Source organism: Indicator indicator, chromosome 26, assembly GCF_027791375.1.
Source record: "Indicator indicator isolate 239-I01 chromosome 26, UM_Iind_1.1, whole genome shotgun sequence".
In the NCBI taxonomy this organism is placed as follows: domain Eukaryota; kingdom Metazoa; phylum Chordata; class Aves; order Piciformes; family Indicatoridae; genus Indicator; species Indicator indicator.
The window spans coordinates 13,029,209-13,054,042 of NC_072035.1; the positions used below are offsets into that span (position 1 = coordinate 13,029,209).

A 24,834-nucleotide genomic window follows, 5' to 3' on the forward strand; every position below is an offset into this window, starting at 1 on the left:
ATGGTGACTCCACCTCCCTGGAACAGGGCAGCCTGTTCCAATGCCTGACCAGATAAAGGTACTGCATCTATTGAAGGCCTGGGAGAAGCTAGGCTAGAAGACTCTCCCAAGGTAAGAGTTCAGTTTGCTCACTGAATTGGAAATGCTGCCTCTGCCACTTGTCCTTTGTTGTGCTCTTTTTAATAGCCTGGGAAATGGATGTCCCCTGGTCCAGGAGTAGTTTTGCTATGGGTTTTTACTTTGTTTTCCAGATACTGTGGTGGCTGTGAATGGAATTTGGATCCTTGTTGAAACCTTCATGCTGCAAGGTAGGAAACCTCACAGCTTGTTTCTTGGCTGTGATGCTGGGGGATTGAAAAAAGGAAAGGCTAGAAAAAAGGTCTTCTTGTGTTTTGCAGGAGGGAATTTCTTCTCCAGAAACGTCCCATGGAGCTACATAGTCTTCCTCACAAGTAAGCTGCTGCCTCCCAGTAGAGCTGTGTCATTTCATAAAGACTTGGGAAGGGAACAGACAGCTCTGTTCCTGGAAGATTATTTAGTTTGAAGTTAAAACTTAGCCACAGGTGTACAGACTCCATCTGTGCATCCCTGCTGTGCCTGGCAGGGCCTGTGAGCATTCCCACAGATCCATGTGAACACTGCTGCCTGTGCCACTGCAGTCCAGGCTGCCTCTTAACTGTGGTGCAACACTTGTGAGAGCTGCTGTGTGACTCTAAAGCTGCCTTCAGCCCTGAGAGCAGAACAGCCTCGTTTGATAGGCACAGCATGCAGGGCAACAAGCTCCTCTGGACCTGTGGTGGCTCTGTGTGGAGTGGTTCCTATTGCTGTGTGCTGCACTGTTCCAGGAGACATGAACAGCCCTGATCTGATTGCAGCTCTGAGCTGGCTGTCTGCCACACAAAGCAAGGCAGTCTTGGTGTGGAGCACAGAGGGCAGGGCCGTGCTGAAAGGACTATAGTTGATGAGCTGGTTTTCTAATTGAGTGTCATCCTCTTTATCAACCATCTTCACGTGCTGCTTCATTTCACTGCCATGGAACTCTGCAATGATGAGAATTCACTTCCATTCTCCTGTCAGGGTCTTTGAAACAAAGTACAGCTCCACTGCATCAAAACAGTATGTAAACTGCAGCAGGAGGTTCTCTGGGGACTCTAGGAGAGCCTTCTTGACTAGCTTATTTGACTGCTCTTCCCTGGCCCTTAGCCTTGTTAGGAAAGTCTGAAGGCAGAGGCACTCTGCAAGGCTTCTTTTCACAAGGATGTTGTCATCCATCTCTTCCCTTCCCTTCTCTTCCACCCCACCCTCCTTGGAACCTGGAAAGAGAGATTTGGGGATGACAGGCAAGGCATCATCATGTTGTTATGGTGTTCTTTAACCTACAGGCCCACAAAGGTGCTGCCAGGACAGAAGGTGAAAGTAGAAAGATCTGCTTTGAGAGGATCTGTCCCTGCAGGTCAAGGCTAGGCTATGGGATGTGGCTATGTTCCCCTGAGATGGAAGGAAATAAGCAGACAGGATTGAACTCCCACACTGCTTTCTGGCCTTTCCTACAGGAGTTTGTGCTCAACATTTATAGCATATGAGCCAAGCAAGTGCTCTGTAGACTGCTCTGGAGAGAAATCACCATGAGTAGTGGATAATTTGGAGGGAAAATGTCTCTGTGGCATCTAATTGAGATAAAGAGGGATGGGTGAGGGTCTGTTAAACCCGTGTTCAGACGTCCTGTACTTGAAGCACCACACCTCTTTGAAGGCAAGCCTCTGCCTGAGCCCTCCTGGTGGTGCTGCTGATTTCTGACCGTGGCTGTCACCTTGTTTCACAGTCTATGGTGTGGAGCTGCTCCTGAAGTCGACTGGACTGGGGCCTGTCGAGTACCTGTCCTCAGGCTGGAATCTGTAAGTGTGCACTGATGGTTTTGAGGGAGAGGTGGTGAGAATTGTTAGGTTAGAAAGACCAGCTTCTGAGATCTTAGGCCTGTAGACAAGGCCATCAGCAGGCTGTTACAATTCTTCTGCCCTTGGCCTTGTCAGGCTGGAGCAGCACTAAGTTACCTCATCTCTTGAAACACTAGTGAGAAGTCCTAGAATGGTCTGGGTTGGAAGGGACCTCCAAAGGTCATCTGGTCCAACCCCCTCTGCAGTCAGCAAGGGCATCCTCAACTAGATCAGGTTGCCCAGAGCCCTGTTGAGCCTCACCTTGAATATCCCCAGGGATGGGGCCTCAGCTACCTCCCTGGGCAACCTGTTCCAGTGTTCCACCACCCTCATGGTGCAGAACTCTGTTCCTAGCATCCAGTCTAAATCTCTTCTCTAGTTTGAAGCCATTGCCCCTCCTCCTGTCTCTACAGGCCTTTGTAAACATGGCTCTCATTTAATTTTCTTTTATTCTTTCCTTTCCAGCTTTGACTTCTCAGTCACCCTGTTTGCATTTCTGGGACTCATGGCACTGGCATTTAACATGGAGCCATTCTACTTCATCGTGGTCTTGCGACCGCTTCAGCTGCTGAGGTGAGATGGGAAGGCTTGTGGGGTGTGGTACAGGGAGCAGGTGGGGAAGAAAACAGCCAGGCTTGTTTTCCATCAATCCACTTGGGAACTGAGCTCCTTAGCAGGAGAGGGCAAGGATTGCTCTGTGGGTACATGACCATGGCAAACAGGAATTGCGTGGGGTAATGAGATTAGGCAGAGTTATCAAAATGAACGATAACAAAAACTTGGGCTGGGAGATGAAACCCCTGTGCTTTGGAGCTTAAGCTGATCTCTAATAGAGATCAAGGGATTTACCAGGGGCAGATTATCCTGTGTCTGCCTTCGTGGGGTTCTTACACCTCCTCTAAATTGTCTGATGCTGTTCAGAGAAAAGCTCTCCTGTCAGGGTGAGACAGTCTGAGCCAGTTTAATAATTTCCATTGAATTACCAGAAATTACAGTTTTCAAAGGATGCTGCTTTCTAGGGTGAAGCCCAACCCTGTTCTAAGTGCAGCTCACGCTATAAGCAAGACTGCAGCCTGTAACCTCTCTGCAGCTCAGGGAGAAGGGTCTGATTAACCCTCTCATTTCCAGGCTGTTCCAGAGACACAGCCACCCTGACAGAACACCTCGAGAGCCACAGGGGGAAGGCAGATGAGGCAAAATGTTGTTTTGGTACAAACAAGTTAATGTAATTTAGCTCTTCAGTGAGGATTTAAAGAACGCTTTATGACACTCAAGGGGGGTGGGGGGGGTGGGGGAAATAATGTTTTTCTCTGTTGCTCCCCTGCCAAAGCCTATGTTTGGCAGCTGTGTTTCTCTGTAAAGGCTGGTGGAGTTGCCAAATCTTACATTAGTGGGCACAATGTCGTTTTCTTTCATCAATTTTTATTGGGTCATGAGGGAAACACAGAGAAGCTTGTTTCTGAGGGAAGGAGGAATGAATTCTGACTCTCTACACAGAACTAGTTTGAGTTCCTATGATTTTGTTATGGCTTTTTAAAGAGCTGTTTATGCATCCTGCTGAAAAGAGAGACCTTGCCTAGAGATCCCTCAATCCTTTAAACAATTGAATGTGTCACAACCATTCAGATGGAACAGGAGAACATAGTTAAGTGAGCTGAGACCTCTTGGGCAAGAGCAGATCCTGTGAGTTTGGTGGCAGGAAACCTTACTGCGTTGAGCCGGGGAAGTACAGAGAGCTGTGATGCTCTGCTTCCACCTGGGAGGTACAGAGAACAGAAAGAGATACTCTTATTTCCACCAGCCCCAGCAAAGTGGCAGTGTGTAGGTAACTCCTGCCTTCTCCTTTCAGGCTGTTCAAATTGAAGAAACGCTACAGAAATGTCCTGGACACCATGTTTGAGCTGTTCCCCCGGATGGCCAGGTACTGACAACTTCTCTTTGGGTGATGGTGGGGAGAAGAGAGTGAAGGTTTTAGTAGTGGGGTCAGGACAGGGACCTGTCCAACCTGCTAAAGGTGTTTACTCTCTGATCTGTCAGTAGGTTGATTTTGATTCTGCAGTGAGGTGCTTACCTTCCAGTTTCTCAGAGCAATGTATCATAAGCAACACTCCAGCACCCTGGACCTCCTCTTGCTTTGGTGTTAGGAGGATAACTAAAAGTTGATGCTTGTGTGGTTTTGTTTGTTTGTTTTTTTCTCCTTCATCCCAGCTTTTGCTGAGAGGGGAGACTCATTTGGTAGAAACACTGCCAGGACTATACTCAACCCCAGATATTTCCTTGTCCCTAGTACAGCCCCAGGTGTTTCCCAGTGCTTAGTACAGCCACTCAAGAGCACTGTTGTGAAATGGTGGGGCAGAGGGAGCTTGGTGTTTGAGTCAAATCTTATTCCCTTGAGGGAGGCCTGAACAGAGCCTGTTAGCTAGAGCCCCATTCTTGGCACAGTCCCTGCACCCAAGGACATGCAGAGGGCAGAAACAGTGTGTGTTACTCTCTCTTAAAGAAACTGGGGAGAGACATTTGTTTACCAGAAAAAGACAGACTGGGAGGGAATCCAGGCTGCTTTTTTAGTTTCTCTCTTCAGTGAGTGGCCAGCTCCTTGTCCAAGGACTTTTTGAATGAGAGTGGGCACAGAACTGCAGGGCCACAGTGGCAGGGAGGGTGGTCTGGGGTTCTCAGTGCTGCTTCCTATCCTTTGGAAATACCTTCCAGAGCAACCAGCTTTGTCTTTCCCTGCCTTAGCAACTCTTCACTAGCACAGTACTCTCTCTGTTTTTGCCTCTAGCCTGGGTTTAACCCTGCTGATCTTCTACTATTGCTTTGCCATTGTTGGCATGGAGTTCTTTGCTGGTGTGGTCTACCCCAACTGCTGCAAGTGAGTACCACAAATCCACCCCCCCTGCAGTGGTTTTGGTGCACAGCCAGTAGCAATGAGCTTTGGCAGCTCTGTGTCCCCATGAAAAAGGGGCCAGAGAGTGGGTCTGGATGGGATTTTGTAGCTCAGGCAACATGCTGTGGAAATCTAGGAGACACTTCCCTTCTCCTGGTAAAATTGGCTGAAATGTCTCCTGCATTTGGGAAGGGAGAGATTTCTGTGGCAGGGTTGTTTGGGTTTAGTGAGCATTGGAGCTTGACTTAGGTAGCTGCACTGGGAGGTCTTCTTCATGGTACCACAGCTGGAAGCTCTAGAGTGAAGTTGGGATTTTCATCTCAGTGAGCCCAGAGCTGCTTGCCCAGAGGTCTTCTGTATTCTGGTCTCACTTGGTACCAAGATAAATTCACCTGGTCTTGGGAAAAAAGCTGCCTCTTTTCATCTTAAATGATGGCAGAGCATTTGGAAATGCCAAGCTTTAAGGGTGTGGAGCCAAGGAGTCAAACACTCAGTTTCTCTGGTATAATATTTGCTGAATGATTAGAAAGACTCCCATGTTCTCCCTGGGCTTGTGCTGAGCTGTGAAGGAGAGAGGTGTTCTGTCAGAGAAAAAGTCAAGTGTTAGCCAAGAGGTAGAAAATGTCACCCTGCTCACCACCTTCTAAGTGTTTTGGTAATTAAAACCCTTGAGAGTTTTCCTTGCTTTTCCAGTTCTCATTCTTTGTCCTGCTTTCTCCACCCAGCACGAGCACAGTCGCAGATTCCTACCGCTGGGTGAATCACACAGTTGGCAACAAGACAGTCGTGGAGGAAGGTTATTACTATCTCAACAACTTTGACAACATCTTGAACAGCTTTGGTAAGGGCAGTTTTGTCCCTGTGGTGGGGTGGTAGGACTGTAATGCTCCTATAAGCCTGGGACTCTCCTGTGGGGTCATAGTAATACACCTCAAATGCTCAGCATCCTGCTCTTTCTGCCTGGAGAGCTCCAGCTGAGTAATTGTGCCCTGACTGCTTTGCAGGGTGAGCAGGTGTCTCTTAAAAGCCAGCCTGAAGCCAGCAGATCTCTGCTGTCAAACAGCACAGTTTCATGTTGTTCCTTTTAGAAGAAAGTATCCAAATGTTTTATGGGAATGACCCAAACAGTTTTCCATAGTGGAATATAAGATAGGTTTGGGCTGAGAAGTTAGATTGTGTTGAGGCTGAAGGGGACCTAGAGGAAGGCTGGGGAGGGACTGTTTAGAAGGGCTTGTAGTGATACGATGAGGAGCAATGGTTTGAAGCCAGTGCAGGGTAGATTTGGGTTGGACATCAGGAGGAAGTTCTTCACAGTGAGAGTGGTGAAATACTGGAACAGGTTGCCCAGGGATGTGGTGGAGGCCCCGATCCTGTAGGCATTCCAGATCAGACTTGTGGCCCTGGGCAGCCTGATCTAGTTGGAGGTGTCCCTGCTGGCTGCAGGGGGGTTGGACAAGATGCCCTTCCAACCCAATGCAATCTGTGAATCTTCTGACTGGAGATCAGACCAAGCTTCTAGATAAGTTTAAGGAGGGCTTTAAGTCACTTCCCTTCCAAAGAACCAGCAGAGATGCTAATACATTTCTTTAAACCCACTGAATGAACAACAATTTGAAGGTGTTGATTACTCTCCATGATTTTTTCTTACTGAGTGAGCAGAGTCACTTACCTCCTGGAGATGTCAGAGGCCTCCATGCTCTCATGGAAAGAGCCAGGTCTGTTAATCTTTTAAGGAACATAGATTAAACCATGGCCCTGGTTCTGTGGGTCTAAGCCCTTGGTCTGAGGCAGTCTGCATTCTGTCTCCAGATTTGCCAGCTGTATTGAAATGTTGGTGTCATGAGTCAAGTGCTTTGTCCAAGAGTCACTCTAAAGTAGGTCAAGATGGCTAAAGCAATTGTCTCTGGTTTTTCTCCCACTCGTGTACAGTCACCCTGTTTGAGCTGACAGTTGTCAATGACTGGTACATCATCATGGTGAGTAAACCTCCCTTCCTTCTGTGTATAGGCAGTACAGACTCTTTACTGGTTGGGCTGGGTCTTCCATGCCACTACCTTCTTCCCCTGGGGACTGGAGATGGGTCCAGCATTGTTACTTTTTGCCATACATCTTTTGGTCCTGATGGTTTGGTGGCACTTGGCCTCTGGCATGTTGCTGGGCATGGTTTCTTCTGAACCTTGACCACTTTTTAGGCCAGGTTTCACAGTCTGGATGAGTGAAGTCACTCCATGTCCCACTTGGTCACCCTGCTGTCCAGGCTGTGTTCCCATAGCAGTGATGGCTCTCACAGACACCAGCTTTGCATGTTCTGTGTGTTTGCAGATGGAAGCCTCCCTGTTTAGCTTGAGAGGCAGATCAGCTGCAAGGACCAGCTGGGGCATCTAGCACCAGGCAGGCAGTCCCTGGGGCTGACTGTGGAGCCATGAGTGAGAGACAGAGAGTGTTCATGTTGCTTTGTGTCTGTGGGCAAGCAGTCAGCAGCAGAACCTCCCTTCTTTTGTGCACTGCTGACTTCTGCCTCTCCTCTTTAGGAAGGAGTAACATCCCAAACCACTCACTGGAGCCGTCTTTACTTCATGATCTTCTATATTGTGACCATGGTAGGTTTCATGGTTTGTTCATCAGAGAGTGGGGATGAGGAGGGGAGGTGTTCCAGAGGCAGCTTCCATCCCTAAGTGAGGACAGCTTAGCTCTTCTGCATAATCACCTTCCACAAAGAGGTGTGAATCCACCTCAGTTGCAGAAAGTTGAATTCATGAGCACTGCCAAAGCCAAAATCTGCACAAATCTGGGCCTGAGGTACAGACTAGGGCAGCCCAAGAGTTTTCTTCTGTCCCTGTTGTGGCTGACTGGTGGCAGGTAGATGGGTGACATGGGCATCCCCCTCTGCCATGAAGGAGCAGGGCAGGATGGAGTTGAAGCACAGATGTAATGTTCAAGTCCTGTTGAATTGGGCTGAAGGAATGGCCCAGCAGCAGCAGCAGCCTCCTGAGCTCCTGCGTTGATGTCCTCCCCCAGGTGGTGATGACAATCATTGTGGCTTTTATTCTGGATGCTTTCGTCTTCCGCATGAACTACACTCGGAAGAACCAAGATTCTGAAGGTCAGAACTGACAACTGCTTGACCTACAACCCTGTGTCTTCTCTCTTTGGGGGTCTTTTGTCTGAAGGAGAGAATGGATTGGCCAGCAATGAGATGTTGGTTTTTATCTTAGCCTGACTTCCTAAGCTCATTCTCTTGCTTTTGGGTGATATTTCTCTCTGGCCTTTCTGCTCTGCCCCTCAGCTCTTCCCCAGCACTCCCCAGGAAGTGTGTGTTGGGGGGGTTTATACCTTGTGTGTGTGTGTGCATGCAGACTTCAACTACTTCAACCAATTTATGTGAAGATAGGAAGTCCACACACATTTCATGAGAGAAATCTAGGAGACGTTGTACCAATGATGTAGTGAAGCTCAGCAAGAGCCCTTTACAAGAAGGGAAGGTGATTTTTCTCTTAGAACTCATTTCCCTTCCTCTCTCACATTCACTGGCACCAGGATATGTCTCCAGGCACCAAAGTGCTGGATTCAAGTGGTTTGCCAGATCTCTTTGCCATGGATGCTGCCTACCCAGGACTTTCCACACAGATTCATAGAATGGTTTGGGTTGGAAAGGACCTTAAAAATCATTCAGTTCCAACCCCCCTGCCACAGGGAGGGACACCTTCCACCAGACCAGGTTGCTCAAGGCCTCATCCAACCTGGCCTTGAACACCTCCAGGGAGGCAAGTATCCACAGCCTCTCTGGGCAACCTGTTCCAGTGTCTCACCACCCTCACCAGAACTAATTTCTTCCTAATCTCCAGTCTAAATCTGCCCTCCTCAAGCTTCAACCCATTCCCTCATCCTATCACTACATGTCCCAGTTGTACTTGCACTGATGATTGCATGCTGGTTTTAGGTCTGTACCTTTTAGGAGCTGACAGTGACTAGTCTCCATCCCCTCACCCCTGTGAGTCATCAGTTCTACTCACTGTCCTTTGTCTCCTGAGCTGGGTATCTAACTGCCTGGTCTCTTCTCACCAGTTAACCTCTTTCCTGCCTTGCTGGGGGACAAGGACACATTCCAGTCACAAAAGTAGTTACAGAATGTGCCTGACATCTGGCTTGGCCCTGTGTGCTCTTAAGCTTTGCCTTCCAGGATGAGCATAGCAGCTGATGAAATAATGTTCATCTTGGAGAATTCTTTTTTTTTTTTTTTCCCTCTTTCTTTTTCTTGCCTCTCCAGAAGACAATGGCATTGTGCTGGAGAAGGAGATCTCCAAGGAGGAAGTGATTGGCATCATTGAGCTCTACAAGCGGAGCTCAGCTGCCGCCGAAACCGCTCAGCTGCAGAAGATGGTTTTGCAGATGGACAAATATGGGGTAAGAGGAAACACTGCAAGTTCTCAGCTTTGAGGCAGGGAGGTGTGCTGGGGCCACCAATGCCTTTTTGCTGTCTTAAGTGAGGTGTCTTTGCTGTGCACAGATTCACAGAATGGTTTGGGTTGGAAGGGACCGTAGAGATCATCCAGTTCCAACCCCCTGCCATGGGCAGGGACACCTTCCACTAGAGCAGGTTGCTCAAGGCCTCATCCAGCCTGGCCTTGAATACCTCCAGGGAGGGGGCATCCACAACCTCCCTGGGCAACCTGTGCCAGTATCTCCCCACCCTCACTGGAAAGAATTTCTTTGTAGTGTTGAGAGCTGGGCTATTGGAGGGACTCTGCAGCATTGACACAGCTGAATTTCTCCTGCACTTTGAAAAGCCTTGACAAAGGCTTACTGCTGCTGCCTACAGACTTCACTTAGAGCTCTCCTGGCCCAGTGCTGACTGCAAAAAAGTATATTTATCTTTCCCCATCATACACTCAGGTTTGGACAGTCCTGAACATGATGCAGCAGTGCAATGGTATCGACTCCAAACACCAGGCTTCCTTTCTCCACGGCACTGCTCAACATTTCCATTCCAAACCAGGATGGACAATTGGAAAAATGAGCTGAGCTGGGCAATTGCTCTTGTCCCAGAACTGTTGTCTCATGCATCTGGGAAGAGCTTAAGTGGTTGTGTTAATAATAGCCATTATATTTGTGTATCATCACTTCAAAGTGCCCGTGCCACAGTCTCTTAGGTGACCTTTCTTTGCTTTGGTTGGCTGGGTAGTGCAAGCTCTTGTTCACACAGAATTCAGAATAGCAGTGGTGATAGTGATCAGCAGCAGCTTTCAAGGCAATAAACCAACACAGGATGCTGTTCTCAGCCCTGCAGTGGGTACAAAATGATAATGCCAGCCTGAGGTTTCTTTTGCTTCTCAATGCTGTTCATGTAACTCCTGTGATCAGAGAGTAACTCAGACTTCATCTCTCCTCCTACACCATTTAAGAAGTCCAGCCCTGTTCAGTAAGTGCTGTGGTCTAGACAAATGGGATCTGCAGTTGTTTTCAGACAAGATCTTAATTTGGAAGCTTGGGTTGGAGCCTTGTTCCGGGCACTGATGTTATGTTCGTCCAACTAAATCAAGCATGGCTGACATCTGTGCCAGCTACAGGTCCCTCAGCAGTCCTTGTGTCTCTGCTCAGTGTGACTCAGCAGCCTGCAGCAGCTGCCAGCATTTGTTTAGGTGATGTGCACCCCAAAATGCCTTTTCCCCATGACACCAGAAGGAGCCCAAGATAGCCCAAACTCATCACTGGGTGATGGGATTCCCCATGAAGGATGCCTGAAGGCATCAGGGGCTGCTCCTGTGAGCTGCTCTGTGACTGATGAATGTCTTCTTTGTTTGTTTGTTTGATCCTCCATCCCCCAACTCTTTAGCAACTGTCAACAGTATTTCTGGGACGCAGATCAAGGACCAAGAGTGATTTGAGTATGAAGATGTACGAGGAGGAGATACAGGTATGTGGGCCTGAGTTGGAAATACCAGTGAGGCTGTGGTGAGCAGAACATTGCCCAGAATGACAGACCATCCTTTAATCACTGGAGGCCGCCTTCCTCCAGAACCCAGGCAGGCATGTGCTCTGAGGGGAGGGTGAAGTGTGCTTTAGGTTATAGAATCATAGAATCATTTTCATTGGAAGAGACCTTAAAGATCATTGAGTGCAACTGTTAACCCACCACTGCCAGGTCACCAATTAAGCCATGGCCCTCAGCACCACATCTCCATGGCTTTGAAACCCTTCCACCACTGCCCTGAGCAGCCTGTTCCAGGCCTTAACAACCCTTCTGGGGAATGAGTTTCGCCCAAACCTCTCCTGGCAGACCTTGAGGCCATTTCCTCTTGCCCTGTCATGTGTTACTTGGGAAATCAGCCTCCTGTAGAGAGGAAGAAGGTCTCTCCTTAGCCTTCTTTTCTCCAGGTTGAACAACCCCACTTCCCCCAGCTACTCCTCACAAGACATGTTCTCCCTTCATCAGCTTTATTGCCCTTCTTTGGACCTGTTCTGGCACCTCAATGTCCTTCTTGTGAGTGGCTCCAAACTGAACATGGTATCAGGGTGCAGCCTCACCAGTGCCAAGTAGAGGGGGACAACCACTTCCCTAGACCTGCTGGCCATGCTGTTTCTGATACAAGCCAGAGTACTGTTGGCCTTCTTGGTCATCTGGGCACACTACTTGGTCATCTGGGCACACTACTACCCATTCTGGCACTGAGGGACTTTTTTTCAACCACAGAGCATGTCAGGGCCACTCCAGGGTGTGCAGGTGCCCAGCTGTAGGCACCGCAGCTGGCCCCAGCTCTGCTCCCCAGGGTGGCCTCGTGTGCTGGGAGCACAGTCCTGGTGGTGCATTCCTGGGGCTGCTGAGCACTAATTTGTTAAGCCACTGGAATGTGATTGTGTTTGAGCTTGGGTGTGTCTGTCTGACACAGAAAACCAAATGTTCTCCCAGGCAGTGCTGCCTGGATTTCCATCCGAACAGCAGGCTAACCCAGATGGGAGACACTTAAGCCAGCTGCTCCTCTGGGTTCTTCAGGGCTTTCCTGCTAGTGCCCTTCCAGGTCAGGAGCTTTATGCCATGGTCAGTGTAGTGCCTGCCAGGCATTCACCTCCTTCAGGTCCTGGGCTGATGGAATGATTGGCACTGAAGGAATTCATCTTGTAACCGTTTGAATCCTGTCTTTTGTCCCTTGGGCAGCTGCCTCGGGGATGAGGCTTCAGTCCCCCTACCAAAAATAAACAAGTTATTTATCTTGGAGCTGGGTGGAAATCTGCAGAGAGGTTCCTACCTGTTCAGCTTGGTCTCTGCTTCAGGGGTTCCTGGGGTTGGGAGGAACTCTGCAAATCCTCAACATCACAGGAACATCCCAGATGTTCAGGAGGAGCATCGTGAGAGAGGGATGTTTCCTTGCCCGGGGCCTCAAGTTGTGCCAGGGGAGGTACAGGTTGGATATTAGAAAAAATGTCTTCACAGAAAGGGTTCTCAGGCACTGGAAAAGGCTACCCAGGGAGGTGGTGGAGTCCCCATCCCTGGAGGTATTTAAGACATGTGGATGTGGTGCTTGTGGTGGTGATTTAGCAGCAGTGGTGAAATTGTGAACTCTGGGCAAGTGGTTGGACTTGATGATCTCAAAGATCTCTTCCATCCCCAACAGTTCTCTGGTTCTATGGTTTGTCAGTTCAGGCAGCTGTAGCTGAGCCATCACTGGTACCTCTTGCTTGGCCTGTGGGTGGGTGGGAAGGTCTTGGTATGTCTATCACAGCTGAGGGGCGAGGCACAGCCTGATCTCGGCATGCTTGATCTGTTGCAGGAATGGTATGAGGAGCATTCCCGGAAAGAGGAATCTCAGGCAGCACTGCAAGAGCCTCCATCCGCTTCCAACAGCTCTCTGAAGCCCCTGAGCCTCCGGCAGCGCTCCCAGACTGTCATTTAGGCCTAGCTAACCCAAGCCACCTTCTATGCAATAACCTAGAGTATTCCTTCACAGCCTATCTATCCAGATGATGTCCAGACATCTGCCACTCTACTCTTCAGCTTTAGGGTTTCACTCTCTTCCCCTAGGCAGTGAAAAACCAGAGGCCTGGGGGACTCTCTGTGAGGCTGCTACACACAGGTGGAGCGTGGTGCCCATGCTCAGAGCAGCCATCTCAGACAGAACAGAGACCTTCTCCCTCTGAGCCACTTCCCAGGCTGGAGCCTGCTGTTTGTCCTATCACTACCAGACCTTTGGGAAGGGGATGTATAAACCATTCACAGTAGGAAATGCAGCAAAGCATCTTCGTTGAGGATCCCTTTTGCTTAAAGGGTACCATTAACCTAGGGATGAAAGGTCAGGGAGTGAGGTTTTGTTTCTTCTCCACCTTCCTTGGGCAAAGAAAGGGGAGGTGGTGTGAAATTTCAGCACTTTTGGAAGAGCAGTCTGCCTCTCCCCTCCATTTTGACACACCTAGATGCACTCCTGTAGCAGATCCAGCTCTGATGATTGAATTTAGCTGTCCCCAAGCAGTTCTGTGGCAGCTGGAGACAGATTTGAGGACCAGTATGTGTTATGGCCATAGGTGGGACAAGAGCTTGGGACAACCAACTCTGTCTCTGCTGTAACTACCCAATAGCTGCATCACTGCTGGTCAGTTTTGCCCGTGGCACTGACCAGGAGTGGAATCACCTCTGCAAACCTTCCAAGTTCCAGTCCCTGTTCAGTGAGAGGGGGCATTCTGCAGGGTGACAGTGGCTAGTGGTGACCTCTGCCACTTGGCTACCTGCTCTGTAAATGGCAAATCATCTCTGCCTGGTCCTTAGCTCAAACAGATGACTTGGAAGGGTTTGCAGCTCCAAGTCTGACTCGTATCTGCCTGGCTCTGGGTTAAGGAGAGCTTATGGGCATCACAGAGTGCTGCTGGTGAGTCCTCAGCCAGGGCACTGCTTGGTCTATCCAGGTGAGCAGGTCCCAGCACAGCAGTGCTGCTCCTCCCTTGCGCTCACCTTTCCAGAAACACTCCTTAGGTTGGCAAATGCTGACTGAGCTGGGTCTCAGGAAGATCCACTGAAGAGCTTTACTGTTGCCCTGAGTTTTGGATGCAGGAGGAAAGTGGAAGACAATGATTCTTCTCACCCATCTGTTTCTCTGCAGCTGCCAGACCTGGTAGCTGAGAGGTGTGAAGGAAGAGGAAAAGGGATCCCTTCCCAGCTCTGCCACATTTATTGTCATCATGGCAGGTTGCATCATCACTCATGTTTCATTGCCTGCAACGTGATGAGAACCTCTCTCTCCAAGTCTTCTGTTTTTTCCTTGTTAGCACAGAAAGTGCTGAGGGCTAGAAGTTTCTGGGAGGCTTTCCTCACCTCCTCCTGTTTGATCTTTTCTCAGGTTCAGACTGAGAGTAGGGCTTGCTGGGGGGGGCTTTCTCCTTTCTCCAGAGAGATCAGGCAGTGGGAGATCTGTGTGCTCTTCCCCTTGGTCCCACATTCCTGTTTTTACCTTGGTAACCTCACCCTGTGGCACAGGGACAGCAGGAGAGGAGTGATCCTACCTGGGCACTTTCTGGGTGGATGAGACTGTCAAAAGCAGACCAGACAGAGCTGCTCCTGAAAACCTCTCCCTGCATAGTGTGATGGGAGCAGTGGAGCTGTGGGTTGGAATGAGCAGGTGAAAAGCTGCTCTCACCCTTGCCAGATTCCCTGTGGGTGCCTCAGGGCAACTCTTTGTTTCCTTTCTGGGTTCCACAGGTATGAAACTACTTCTGAGCTGAACCGTGAAGGACCTTAAAGGGCTGCTTTCCAAACCATGAATTCCACCAGAAATTAATGAGCAGTGCAGTTGTTGTTCTTGCAGTTGCTCTGCATGGAGTCACAGCCTGGGAGACTTACCCAGATTAGTCCTGGGGCTGGAGGAGCTGCTGCTTATTCTGTTTGAAGTTGTGGGCAGGATAAATGAGCATTGTGAAGGTTAAGGTGGGGGGGAATCATGTGGCTGTGTTTAAACTCCACATTCCCCTATTTCTCCATGACTTTTTTTTTTTTTTTTGGTGGGGGGAGGGATGTTTTCTGGGTATGAAGGGAGCTGCAGCTTTAAGGGGGAGGCACTAACCTGCTTAACATGCACTAACAGGGCTGTGGTGTCACAGGGATGGGAACACTTGAGGCTCAGGTGTTGGCTCACCCCCTGTGTACACAATGTATTAATTATTTTTGTAAACCAAGGAGGGTGGCAGAAGTTTACTTCTTCCATACAACTTTGGAAGGAAACAGAGTTTGAGTACGGGGCATCCCCTTCTATTTCTCCTCCTCTCCCCCCACCTGACACACAGACTAACGACTGAGACAATCATTTTGTAGGGAGCCAGGGAGGAAGCACTGCAGGATTTTTGTATGCTGGCCTTTTGTTTATAAAATGATTTTATGGACATGTCTGTTAAAAAAAAAAAAAGGAAAGAAAAAAATAAAACAAAAACGTTCTCTAGATTCTTTTTTTTAAAGCACAATAATTAAACAAAAAAAAATCATCCTTGGCTTTGTAAAGGACTGCAGCTTCCTTTCTTCTTTCCTGTGTTATTCCAGCAGTGGGGCTTGGACACAGCTGAGGAGCTTCCAGTGTTTGAGGAGGAGCTGTGCCTGCCCTCCTTCTCCTGTGCCAGCTGCTTGTGTGGGCATATTTTGCATGCATGGCTCTGCTGAGCTCTTCTGAATTCATTTCCTGGACATGGCAGGGCCTGGTGTCTCCTTCTGCCCTCCCCCTGCCAGGTTTGGGTTTTTTTTCCTAAACATTAAGATAATACTTTCAAACTTACGCTTTTTAAATCTTCTATGGTGCAATGTTTAAGGTGAAAAGGGGTTTTGTTTGTTTTGACCCTGTACCTCTATGTTGGTTTGTTGGCTGTGGTTTCACTTTATACCAAGCAGCTGGTAAGACCTCACCTGCAGTACTGCATCCAGCTCTGGAGCCCTCAACACAGGAAGGACAAGGACCAGATGGAGCAGGTCCAGAGGAGGGCCACAAAAATGATCAAGAGGCTGGAGCAGCTCTGATACCAGGACAGGATGAGGGAGCTGGGGTTATTCATGAACACCTAGCAGCAGCCTGCCAGTACTTGAAGGGGGCTACAAGAATCTTACAAAGGCCTGCAGTGATAAGGGGCAATGGTTTGAAATTAGAGGAATTTCAGATTGGATGTTAGGAACAAGTTCTTTACCATGAGGGTGGTGGAACCCTGGAAGAGATTGCCCAGGGAGGTAGTTGAGGCTCCATCCCTGAAGATATTCAAGGTGAGGCTTCACAAGGCTCTGAGCAAGCTGATCTAGTGGAGGATGTCCCTGCTGACTGCAGGGGGGTTGGACTAGATGACCTTTGGAGGTCCCTTCCAACCCAAACCGTTCTATGCTTCTACTGGTGTGTGTGTATGGAAGCAAGGTTTATCTCCCCAGATCTTTCCAGCACCTGCCAGTAACCTGTGAGCAAGTTCAGGGCAGAGCCCAGAGCTGCAGGCACGGGGAGGGATATTTGTTGTGCAAAGCCCACGTCTGGTTAGAAAAAGGAGAAATGACCCAGGCCCAGGAGGCTGCTGGCAGCCCTGGGAGGCAGCAGGAACCAGGTCTGGCCGTTGTGCTTCTTGCGAAACATTGCCTCTGTCCCCGCAGAGCAGAGTGTGGCTGTCCGCCCGTACCGGCGGCTCGGCTCCGCCTGCGCCCTTCAGATGCTCTGACAAGGAGCAGAAGCAGAGCCAGCCCTCTCTCTGCATCCCCCCGGGACTGTGGCCCTTCCCCAGGACTCTGGGCTGCCCTACCGCTGTGTCCCTCATCCCCGGGGAGCTGAGTAATGCTCCTCACCGCCCGAGCTGACCCCACACCAGCACCGCCCTGACGCCGCAGTTCCCAACCGTGCAACGAAGCGGCCGAGTCACGCATGTGACTGCTGTTGAGAAACCAGCTGCGGGGGAACGTGGAGGAAACCACTTCCCTCAGCCTCTGGGAAAAACACACTCAGCATCGCCACGGCTGTCAGTCCGCTCCCAACCTCCTCCTTGCTGCTGTGTCAGCTCCGGCGTTCCCTCTGCCCTCCAAAGGCACCGCAATGGTTCAGAGCAGGGTTAGGGGGAGAGCAGGAGAAAACAACCCTGAGCAAACAACCCGCCCAGCAAGCACCACAAGTCAAGGTTCGGGTTGTGTTCGGGTTTGTTTTTTTTTTTAATTGTAGTTGATTTGGGGTTTTGTTTTGTTTTTTTACAGTGCCTAAACCTAGTCTTGCCAGAGGCTAACACTGTGTGGAAACATCCTTTCCCTACAGCTCTACCCCTCCAAGGAGGAGGAGAAAAGTAGGATCTGCAACTCAGGGTGAAAAAACAGCTTAAAAAAAAAAAAAAAAAAAGCAAAAGCAGGGGGAAACAGCCTCCCTTGTTAAGGTTATTTTTTCCCCTCCAGCTTTGCTTGCTTTTCTCACCTTAACCCCATCTCACTTTGCCTCTGCTGCACAGAGCAGAGGCAAAGTGTCCCTTGCAACCATAACCTCAAGCTCAGCCCTTCACAGAGCTACCCCCTGGAGCACAGCTGCCCTAGCCCTGTCCCAGAGCAGCCAGGAAGGAGATGGGGATGGGAAAGTGGAAGAGGCTGACCCCAGGCTGGAGCTGCCTTTTCCTCTGGCCTTGTCCCCAGGACCGGAGGAAGCAGAGGTGTTAACCTCACCCCAGCTCAGAGCCACCTTTAAACCAGATTATACAGAGCAGGGACAGGACATAGCTAATGACTAACAGCTCCTTTTCCCTTCCCCCAGCACAACAAGACTCCTACCCTCCAGAAAGTGAAGGCCAAGGGCTGGGCTGGCACGTGATGCCTCCAGGATGTGGTGGGGTTGAGATCGAGGTGCCCTTGTTCCTGTGGTAGGGACAGGGAAAGGGAACAGCAAGGCCCTGATCCGGTGGGGAGGCAGAGTGAGAGGCAGGGCTGCCTGTGTGTCTCCTGCTGCTCAGATGGTGGAGAGATGGATCACCCTGAACTCGGTCAGCAGGGCCACACAGAGGAAGGCCAGGTAGTAGAGGATGAGGCAGATGCCATACGCCTTGCCCAGCTGGAAGCACTGCACTGGCACTGACACGAAGGAGAAGACCAAGCTCAGCCCCAGGGCCCCAGCGAGGATCCAGACCAGGAGGCTGTCAGGCTCCAGCTGCCAGAGAGAGGGAGAGTGATGTGGAATGACACTGGGTTCCTGCTGCCAGCCTGACCCGTGCCACCCTGTCACCATGCTGGGGCAGCCTTACCTTCACCACTGGCTGGCTGCTGGTCATCTGCAGCAGGCAGCCCAGTCCCACACCGACCAGGATATCTGGGACACAGTCAGGATGGACACACAGCACAGGAGACTTCAGGGGAGCAATGGAGCTGACCACATCCCTCCCTGTCTGTCTGTCTGCACCCCATGGCTGTTGCCCAGCCCAAATCCTGTTTGTGGTTAGTGCAGTCTGGAGCACTCAAGAAGGAGAAGCTTCAGCCTGGGGAGTGGTACAACCTCTTCCCCTCCTTCCCTTTGGCAGATGCCAAATCTGTCAGACCCCAGCCCAAACGCTTCCCCTTGGGAACAGGGGGCTGCTGCTGGCTCCATCCCTGCAGCTCCTGTGATTCACAAATACCACACCAGTTCCCCCACACTGTGCAGGCACTGAGGAGGTTACCAACATCCCAGGGACTCTGTGATGGATCCTTCCTAGGGCTTCCCCAGAAGCAGGGCCTCTCTCTGGCAGCACCTGCCCCAAGTACCACCACCAGCAGCACCACAACCACCACCTTCCCCCAGCACCCAAAGGATACTGAAGATGATGCCCCCAAAGCAGGCAGAGAAGGCCATGCGGGGATAGCCCTGCCGTGCCATGGTGAGGTCGGAGAAGGTGTCTGCAGAGGAAGAAGGAGAGACTTTAGGAGATGCCAGGAGGATGGATACACCTTGTGGGGTGGCACTGGGGCACAGCAGAGCCCTTACCACCGACGCTGTTGCCCCAGGCCAGCAGTGTCAAGCCCAGCACGGTGTTGCTCAGCTGGAAGATGATGCCCAAGGTCCGGAGGATGTTGACCAGCTCTGTGGCTGCAGCGTTGATCCACATGGCACTGGCCAAAAACCCAAGGAAGGCAAACACCTGCCAGGCAGAGGGGTAAGCTGCACACCTCCAGCCAGCCACGTCCCTCCTAGGGACGCTGGGAACCAGGAAAGAGGTCCTGGCTCCTGCTCTGCTCCCAGGACTCTCAGCCAGATCTGGAGTGTGCTGGGCTGAGGGGCACCTTACACAGTGGTACTTGGGTGGCTCGTCGTTGCTTGTGGTGATGAAGGTGATGAAGGCCAGGACAAAGCCAACCAGTATGACCAGTCCCCAGACTGGGAAGACACCCTGGATCTGGTACAGTCCATCTGGCACATGGTGGAGAAAGGGGGACATCAGTGGGGCTGATCTGAGCAGACTCATGGTATGAGGTAAAGCTTTGCCCCTAAAGCCACTTCTGCCCTCACGGTGCTGCTCCCATCTGTGCCCCAGTTTCCCTGGGTAGGGCAGGCCTGCCCTATTTCTCCCCCAGGACCTGGCTGCTGGGGGACCCAAACCCCCACACCCCTGATGGGAGGACTGAGCCATCTAGCTGCAAACCAGAGATCCCTAGCTTGGCTCATCACTGGCTTGTCCTTCCCTCCCCAGGTGAGGTGCCAGCTCCAAGGGGCTCCTCAGTCCCCAGCCTTTGGTGGTTATCTCAGTCCTGTCCCTTCCTGGGTGTCCAGGGCTCTTACAGGTGCCTGACTTCAGGGTGAGGACGCAGAGCAGGGGACTGGTGAGGATGTGCAGGCAGTTGAGGGGTCTCTTCCAGTTCAGGTCCTCCTTGTCAGGGTCCACAACAGGAACGGTGAGCAGCAGCACCAGCTCCACAGGCATCTGAGAGGAGCAGCTGTGAGCATGGATGGGGGACCCCAGAGATGTAGCACCCCAGGAGGTACCCTGTGGCCTGTCCCCAACCCACTTGTCCTTGTCCCACCACCTTCACTGCAGAGCCCGGGGTGACACCGTCCCAGGACCAGCAGGGAGTGGGGTGCCTCGTATGGGGGCTCCTCCCAGCTCATGTCTCCCCCTGCTCACCTTGAAGACCTTGAAGAGCCGCCAGTACCAGGGCTTCCTCCTCCACTTGCGGTAGTCCAAGGGGCTGAGGGCAGCGGTGAGGATGCGCAGTGAGGTGTCCTGGGAGGGGAGCAGGGGCCGGTACTCCTCACCTGTCAGGGGTCACGGTGCCTGAGTAAGGGAGGGTATGCCCAGTATGCCTCCCAAGCCTTCCAGCATGGGGCTGTGGATCAGGGAGATCCCCCTGCCCCAGGGTAGCACGTGGCCACAGCCACCCTATGAGTTTGGTCATGCACAGGGCACTCTGGGGGTCCATGGAACCCCTGACCACCCTCAAAGGCAGAGCAGAGCCAACCCCAAGGCCATCAGGAGCAACGTACCATAGTCCCCACTGTTTGTGCCTGAGGACTCCTGCTCTTCAGCATCTGTTGGCACCTCTGGGGGGAAGAAGAGAGCTGTGGGGATGGTGGAGAAGCCCCCTGGGATGCCGGGGGTCCCAACAACAAAGCCAGGCAGCCCTTACCTGGCTCCCAGGACCCAGGGGGTGCCAGCCCTTCCTGCCGTTGCCGGCGGTGAAGCCAGGTGCAGAGCACCACGGTGAAGACATAGAAGACATACAGCCCCAGGTAACCTGGGGTAGGGACACCAAGGGGGGTTATGGCACTGCCAGGCTGCTCCCACCACCTGCCCAGCTCCAGCCTCCCGGGTGCTCACCCAGAGCCTCTCCCAGCGTGATCCTCCCAAAGTAGAGGACCATGAAGGTGAGGAAGACAGCCACCATGTAGAAGATGACATCCCTGAGGAAAGGCCTGGAGGCAGCCGTGAAGGGTTTGACCAGGGCGATGCCCCCAGCCACCACTGTGGTCACAAACACACCAGCACCTGCCAAAGCAATGAGTCTCTCAGTGGGGGATATCCCATGGCCCACAGTGTTCCCCCTCCACGTGCCAGCAGTGCCAGTAGGGGGTCTCCTTACCAAAGATGGCCCCAATGGCCAGCCCTGCTGTCCGGGGGTCAGAGAAGGCCACCACAGCACTGAAGACATCTGGTGCTCCATTGCCAAAGGCCAGGAAGGTGACACCATGGAGAGGACACGTCAAGGAAAAGACCTAGTGGCCTCATCCCCATGGGGACATGGGGTACCTGCCCACTCCAGCCACTGCAAGACTCCCTCCCAGTACCAGCACACAACAGATGGCCCCACTGCCACCTCTGGCTCATGCTCCAAATTGGTTTCTCCTGGCATGGTGCCCAAGGGATACAAAGTGAGCCCATCCCCATCACAGCCACCTCCCTGCATCACCTGTCCCTGCATACCCCATCCCCAGCTACAGTCTAACATGACCCACCAAGGATACTGCCACATTGTGAGACAGCTTCAGGTTGGTGGAGATGGCTGACAAGTTGGGGCAGAAGCTGAAAGGGCAGAGAGTGAGGCAAAGGGGGATGATGGCACTGCTCAGGGACCACGAGCCTGCTCCAGGACCATGGGGCTCCTGGCTCACCCCAAGGACCCTCATCCTCCGTGGGGATACTCACAACTTCTCTGCTGTCACGCCAAGGATGATGAACAGGTACAGTAGCCAGAGAGCCTGGGGTGTCAGGGATGGAAAAGAGAGGAGTCAGTGAGGTGCCCACCCCACACCCCCAAAGCAGAGCACCCCCCACTTCTGTCCTTACATAGAGGGTGACAGCCAGGGGCAGCAGCCGGGGAGGGAAGACACAGAAGACCCCATTGAGGTAGTCGAGGAAGCCCCCCTCCAGGCGGCAGTCAGGGCTGCTCCGGATGAAGCGGCACCACTCGGAGCTGTTCTGTTTCCGCACCTCCCGGCACTGCGGGGCAGAGCCTGAGGTACTCGACTGGACGGCCCGAGTCCTGTCCCCCACCCCCAGCATCCACTGCCCTCCAGTGAGCGCTGCCATCGGACACCCCAAGCGTGACACCGTCCCTCTGCTGAGCTACTTTTGGTGAGTCACTGCCAACCCTGCCTCAGTTTCCCCATCTGTGCTACCTGGACACGGGTTCAGGGCTGTAGCCAGGGCCAGTGGGAGTGCGAGCTCTTGTCCCCATCAATGTCTCCAAGGGCCCCGCACCGCTCCCCACCCAGCCCCGACCGTGGGAAGCCGCCGGGCTGGCAGGCGGGGAGGTTTTTGGAGGAGAAAAGCAACAGCGCAGTATATCCTGGTGAGATCCCAGCTGCGATGGCGAGGACTGGGACAACAGGGACAGGGCAGGACGGGGTGAGACTCCACCACCTCGGCAGCACTCGCATCCCTCCTACCGCCCCCCCAAACCCCACCACAGTCCCCAAACTCACATCCGGGCCCCGGCTGTGGCTCAGAGCATCCTTCCCGGGGGGCACTGTGGGTCCCAGGTCCAGCGGCAGCGGGATCCCGGCTGGCTGCACCCCGTTGTCCCCAGCCAGCACCCCGGCCAGGCTCAGGACCCCGGCCAGGCTCAGCACCCCGGCCGACCCCATGGCACCCTGCCCCAGGGTACCCTGCCCCATGGCTATGGGGGTTAAAGGGGAACCTACTGCTGGCAGCGACTCCCGGGGAGGGGGAGAGGTGAAAACTCCCGGAACCCCCCCATCTCGCGCTCCCCCGGGCAAGGCGGAGGAAGAGGTCAAAACCAAATAATTTAAAAAATAAAATGTAAATATGATTATTATTAATAATAATTTTTAAAACGGTCTGAGCAACCCGTCGCCAGGCTGAGCAGCCCCGCCGCGCCCTCACCGTGGGGACTCAGCCTCAGGAGCAAAGGGAGAGGGGGCAGGGGGACAGGAATGGGGCCGGTACTGCCCCCCAACCCCGCAGGACTGGGGGACCCACGGGGCAGCTCCCCCCCCCAAGCAGGGAGAGAACGGGGAGAGCTCGATGCGAGTGGGGCTGGCGACCCCGGGGTGGGTAAAGGGGTTCCCGGGGATGTTGCGGGGGATGCTGGAGGGAGCCGGGGAACCCCACCCGCCCCGCGGACCCACCGTTGCGGCGCCGCTGTCGTGCGCGAGCAGCTGACCCCTCCCGCTCCTGCTCTCCCTCCTTCCCCGTGCTTAAAGGGGCCGACACCCTCCGCTCTTAAAGCTACAGCGACACTTTGTTACCCGGGGCTGGCAGGGTGGCGGGGATGGCGCGGGTGTCTCTGTCCAGTCCCCCCTCACACCATTCCCGCTCTCTGCCCGGTGCCCGCGGGCTGCAGCAGAACAGAGGCTGGGCACCTGCTCTGGGTGGGTGCCCATCTAACCCCTGCTTGGGGTGACCTTCTGAGACTAGAGGCCAGATCACCACAGGCCTGGAGGGAGCAGCACGGTTTGTTCCCAAGTGCTGGTGGCCCCAGGTGTATCCTGTCCCAGTACATCCTGCTGTCCCTAGCCCTGGCTATGTCCCTGCAAGACCCCACACCAGAGTTTTGGGGATGCTGACAGGGGCACTTAGTCAAAGTCAGTGTGGACCCAAGAACCTTAGGGACTAAAGGGTCCCCTTCCCACCCTGCCCAGTTTGTCACTGAAGTCACACACTGCACTTTTCTCCAGGGAGAAGCGAAAGGAAGGAAAATACTCAAAGGCAGTGCCCAACTTGGAGGGTCTCCTGGCTCCTAGCAGGAGCCTATGTCCAAGCCTGGCACCTAATAGCCAGCTGCATAAGCCCTAGCCCCTGCCAAGCTGGTCTGGAACATAGAGCAGAGCCCTAGCTTTGTCCTGGGCATTACCCCCAGCCCACTGTCTCAGTGCTGCTCTCTGCTCAGCTGTTTTTTCTGGTTTTAAGACAAACTTTGGTGCTTGGCATGTGGCTCATGTTACTTTGGTTTCTGCACCCGCATCCCAGTGCATGACCAGGTCTAGGTGGCTGGTGCACTCTTGTGCAGTAGAAGGGATGTGTGGGCACTGGATAACACTGGCATATTAACCAGCAGGTGTTGGGAGCTGCTGGGGCATGCTGGGCCACACCACGTGCCAGTGCAAGCAGTGACTTTGGGGTGCTGTCCTGCCCAGAATAGCCCCAGGCGTGTGACACCTTTTCCTGCTCCAAGGTTGATCCAATTAGGGGCATTACCAGTCCCTGCCAGGCAGCAGCACATGCCCTGGCACAGTGCCCCAGCAGCACCCCTACCCTCTCAGTTGAGTCCCCTCACCCTCAGTACCCACTGGGTGTCCCAGTTCAGTGTGGGCTCTGGGGCTTAGCTCCATGTTCCTCCTTGGTGCTGCCTGGCACACTGCTGTGGCATGGCACAAGTGTGTCAGGCCTCAGCCGGGTGGCTGTAGTGGGATGTGGGGGTAATACAAGTGGGGGTGATACAGAGCCAGGCCACGGGGACTTCATGCACCTCACGGTGATGTCGCGACTGAGGGTGGGAGGGCTCCAAACCCTCTGCCACTGCTCCACTGGGACTCTCCGTGCTTCAGGGGACTTTGCCCCTCAGAGGTGAAAGGGAGGGCAATAAACAGGCGCCGGCTGCGATTGCACAAGGCCAGGCTGCGCTGTGCTGTGACGGAGCTGTGACACTCCCGTGGGGCCCGGACTCCCCCCCACTGGTGTGCTGTCACCGAACCACTTCCCATGGGCTGCAATAGCAAGAGGTTGGACCCCACAGACAACCCCACGGGAAACACGGGGCCGGTTTCCCTACAGCAGGAGCGGCCACGTGTGCTCTGGAATGCTGGGGAATGGATGAAGCGGGGGTGCGTGTGTTGAACGCGCACCGAGCTCCTGTGGGAGTGGGCAAGGGGGGTGCCGAGTGTGCGGGATCGGTCGGGGAGAGACGGAGGCGTGGACGTATGCGTGAGGTCAAGTGGGGAGCTCGGGACGGGGCGGAACAAGGGGGTGTTTGTGGTGCGGGCTGCAAGCCCCCTGGGTCCCCTCCGCGGCCACAGCTAAGGCGGACGATCGGAGACAGGGGAGTGTCTCCCACGTTGCCCCGCCCCTTACCCAATGTCCCGCCCCGTCATGGCGATTCGGAGGCGTGGATGTGTTGTAGCCCCG

General features: G+C 53.1%; 2 protein-coding genes across 2 annotated transcripts in view; one reads left to right on the plus strand and one right to left on the minus strand.

The window, feature by feature from the left end:
* The window catches only part of TPCN1 (two pore segment channel 1), a 53,702-nt gene extending 38,910 nt beyond the window's left edge, over positions 1-14,792 (plus strand). The window contains exons 15-27 of the mRNA XM_054392544.1: positions 252-308; positions 399-452; positions 1,823-1,895; positions 2,400-2,507; positions 3,784-3,855; positions 4,717-4,806; positions 5,547-5,662; positions 6,751-6,797; positions 7,353-7,421; positions 7,840-7,924; positions 9,089-9,225; positions 10,655-10,735; positions 12,588-14,792. Of these exons, the coding sequence (XP_054248519.1) occupies positions 252-308; positions 399-452; positions 1,823-1,895; positions 2,400-2,507; positions 3,784-3,855; positions 4,717-4,806; positions 5,547-5,662; positions 6,751-6,797; positions 7,353-7,421; positions 7,840-7,924; positions 9,089-9,225; positions 10,655-10,735; positions 12,588-12,710 (1,112 nt within the window). The 3' untranslated portion in view covers positions 12,711-14,792. The remainder of the gene's footprint in view (positions 1-251; positions 309-398; positions 453-1,822; positions 1,896-2,399; positions 2,508-3,783; positions 3,856-4,716; positions 4,807-5,546; positions 5,663-6,750; positions 6,798-7,352; positions 7,422-7,839; positions 7,925-9,088; positions 9,226-10,654; positions 10,736-12,587) is intronic.
* A 2,940-nt stretch (positions 14,793-17,732) lies between these two features.
* On the minus strand, positions 17,733-24,800 carry SLC8B1 (solute carrier family 8 member B1). The gene is made up of 17 exons (XM_054392575.1): positions 24,781-24,800; positions 24,456-24,561; positions 22,173-22,403; positions 21,535-21,687; positions 21,394-21,446; positions 21,213-21,270; positions 20,831-20,963; positions 20,569-20,736; positions 20,378-20,485; positions 20,235-20,291; positions 19,876-20,006; positions 19,533-19,674; positions 19,042-19,163; positions 18,741-18,894; positions 18,572-18,652; positions 18,025-18,089; positions 17,733-17,930 (listed from the first exon to the last, which is right to left on the minus strand). Exons 1-17 carry the CDS (start codon positions 24,798-24,800, stop codon positions 17,733-17,735), a joined length of 1,980 nt encoding a protein of 659 aa, XP_054248550.1.
* Between the last annotated feature and the right edge of the window lie 34 nt (positions 24,801-24,834).

Bases quoted from the DNA above. Each gene is read 5' to 3' on its own strand.
- SLC8B1 (XM_054392575.1), bottom strand. From the start codon at position 24,800: ATGACGGGGCGGGACATTGG. The intron at 21,271-21,393 runs GTGAGTATCCCC...CTGCCCTTTCAG, and splicing joins GGCGTGACAGCAGAGAAGTT to CTTCTGCCCCAACTTGTCAG. The intron at 20,007-20,234 runs GTACGTTGCTCC...GACCCCTGACAG, and splicing joins CACAAACAGTGGGGACTATG to GTGAGGAGTACCGGCCCCTG.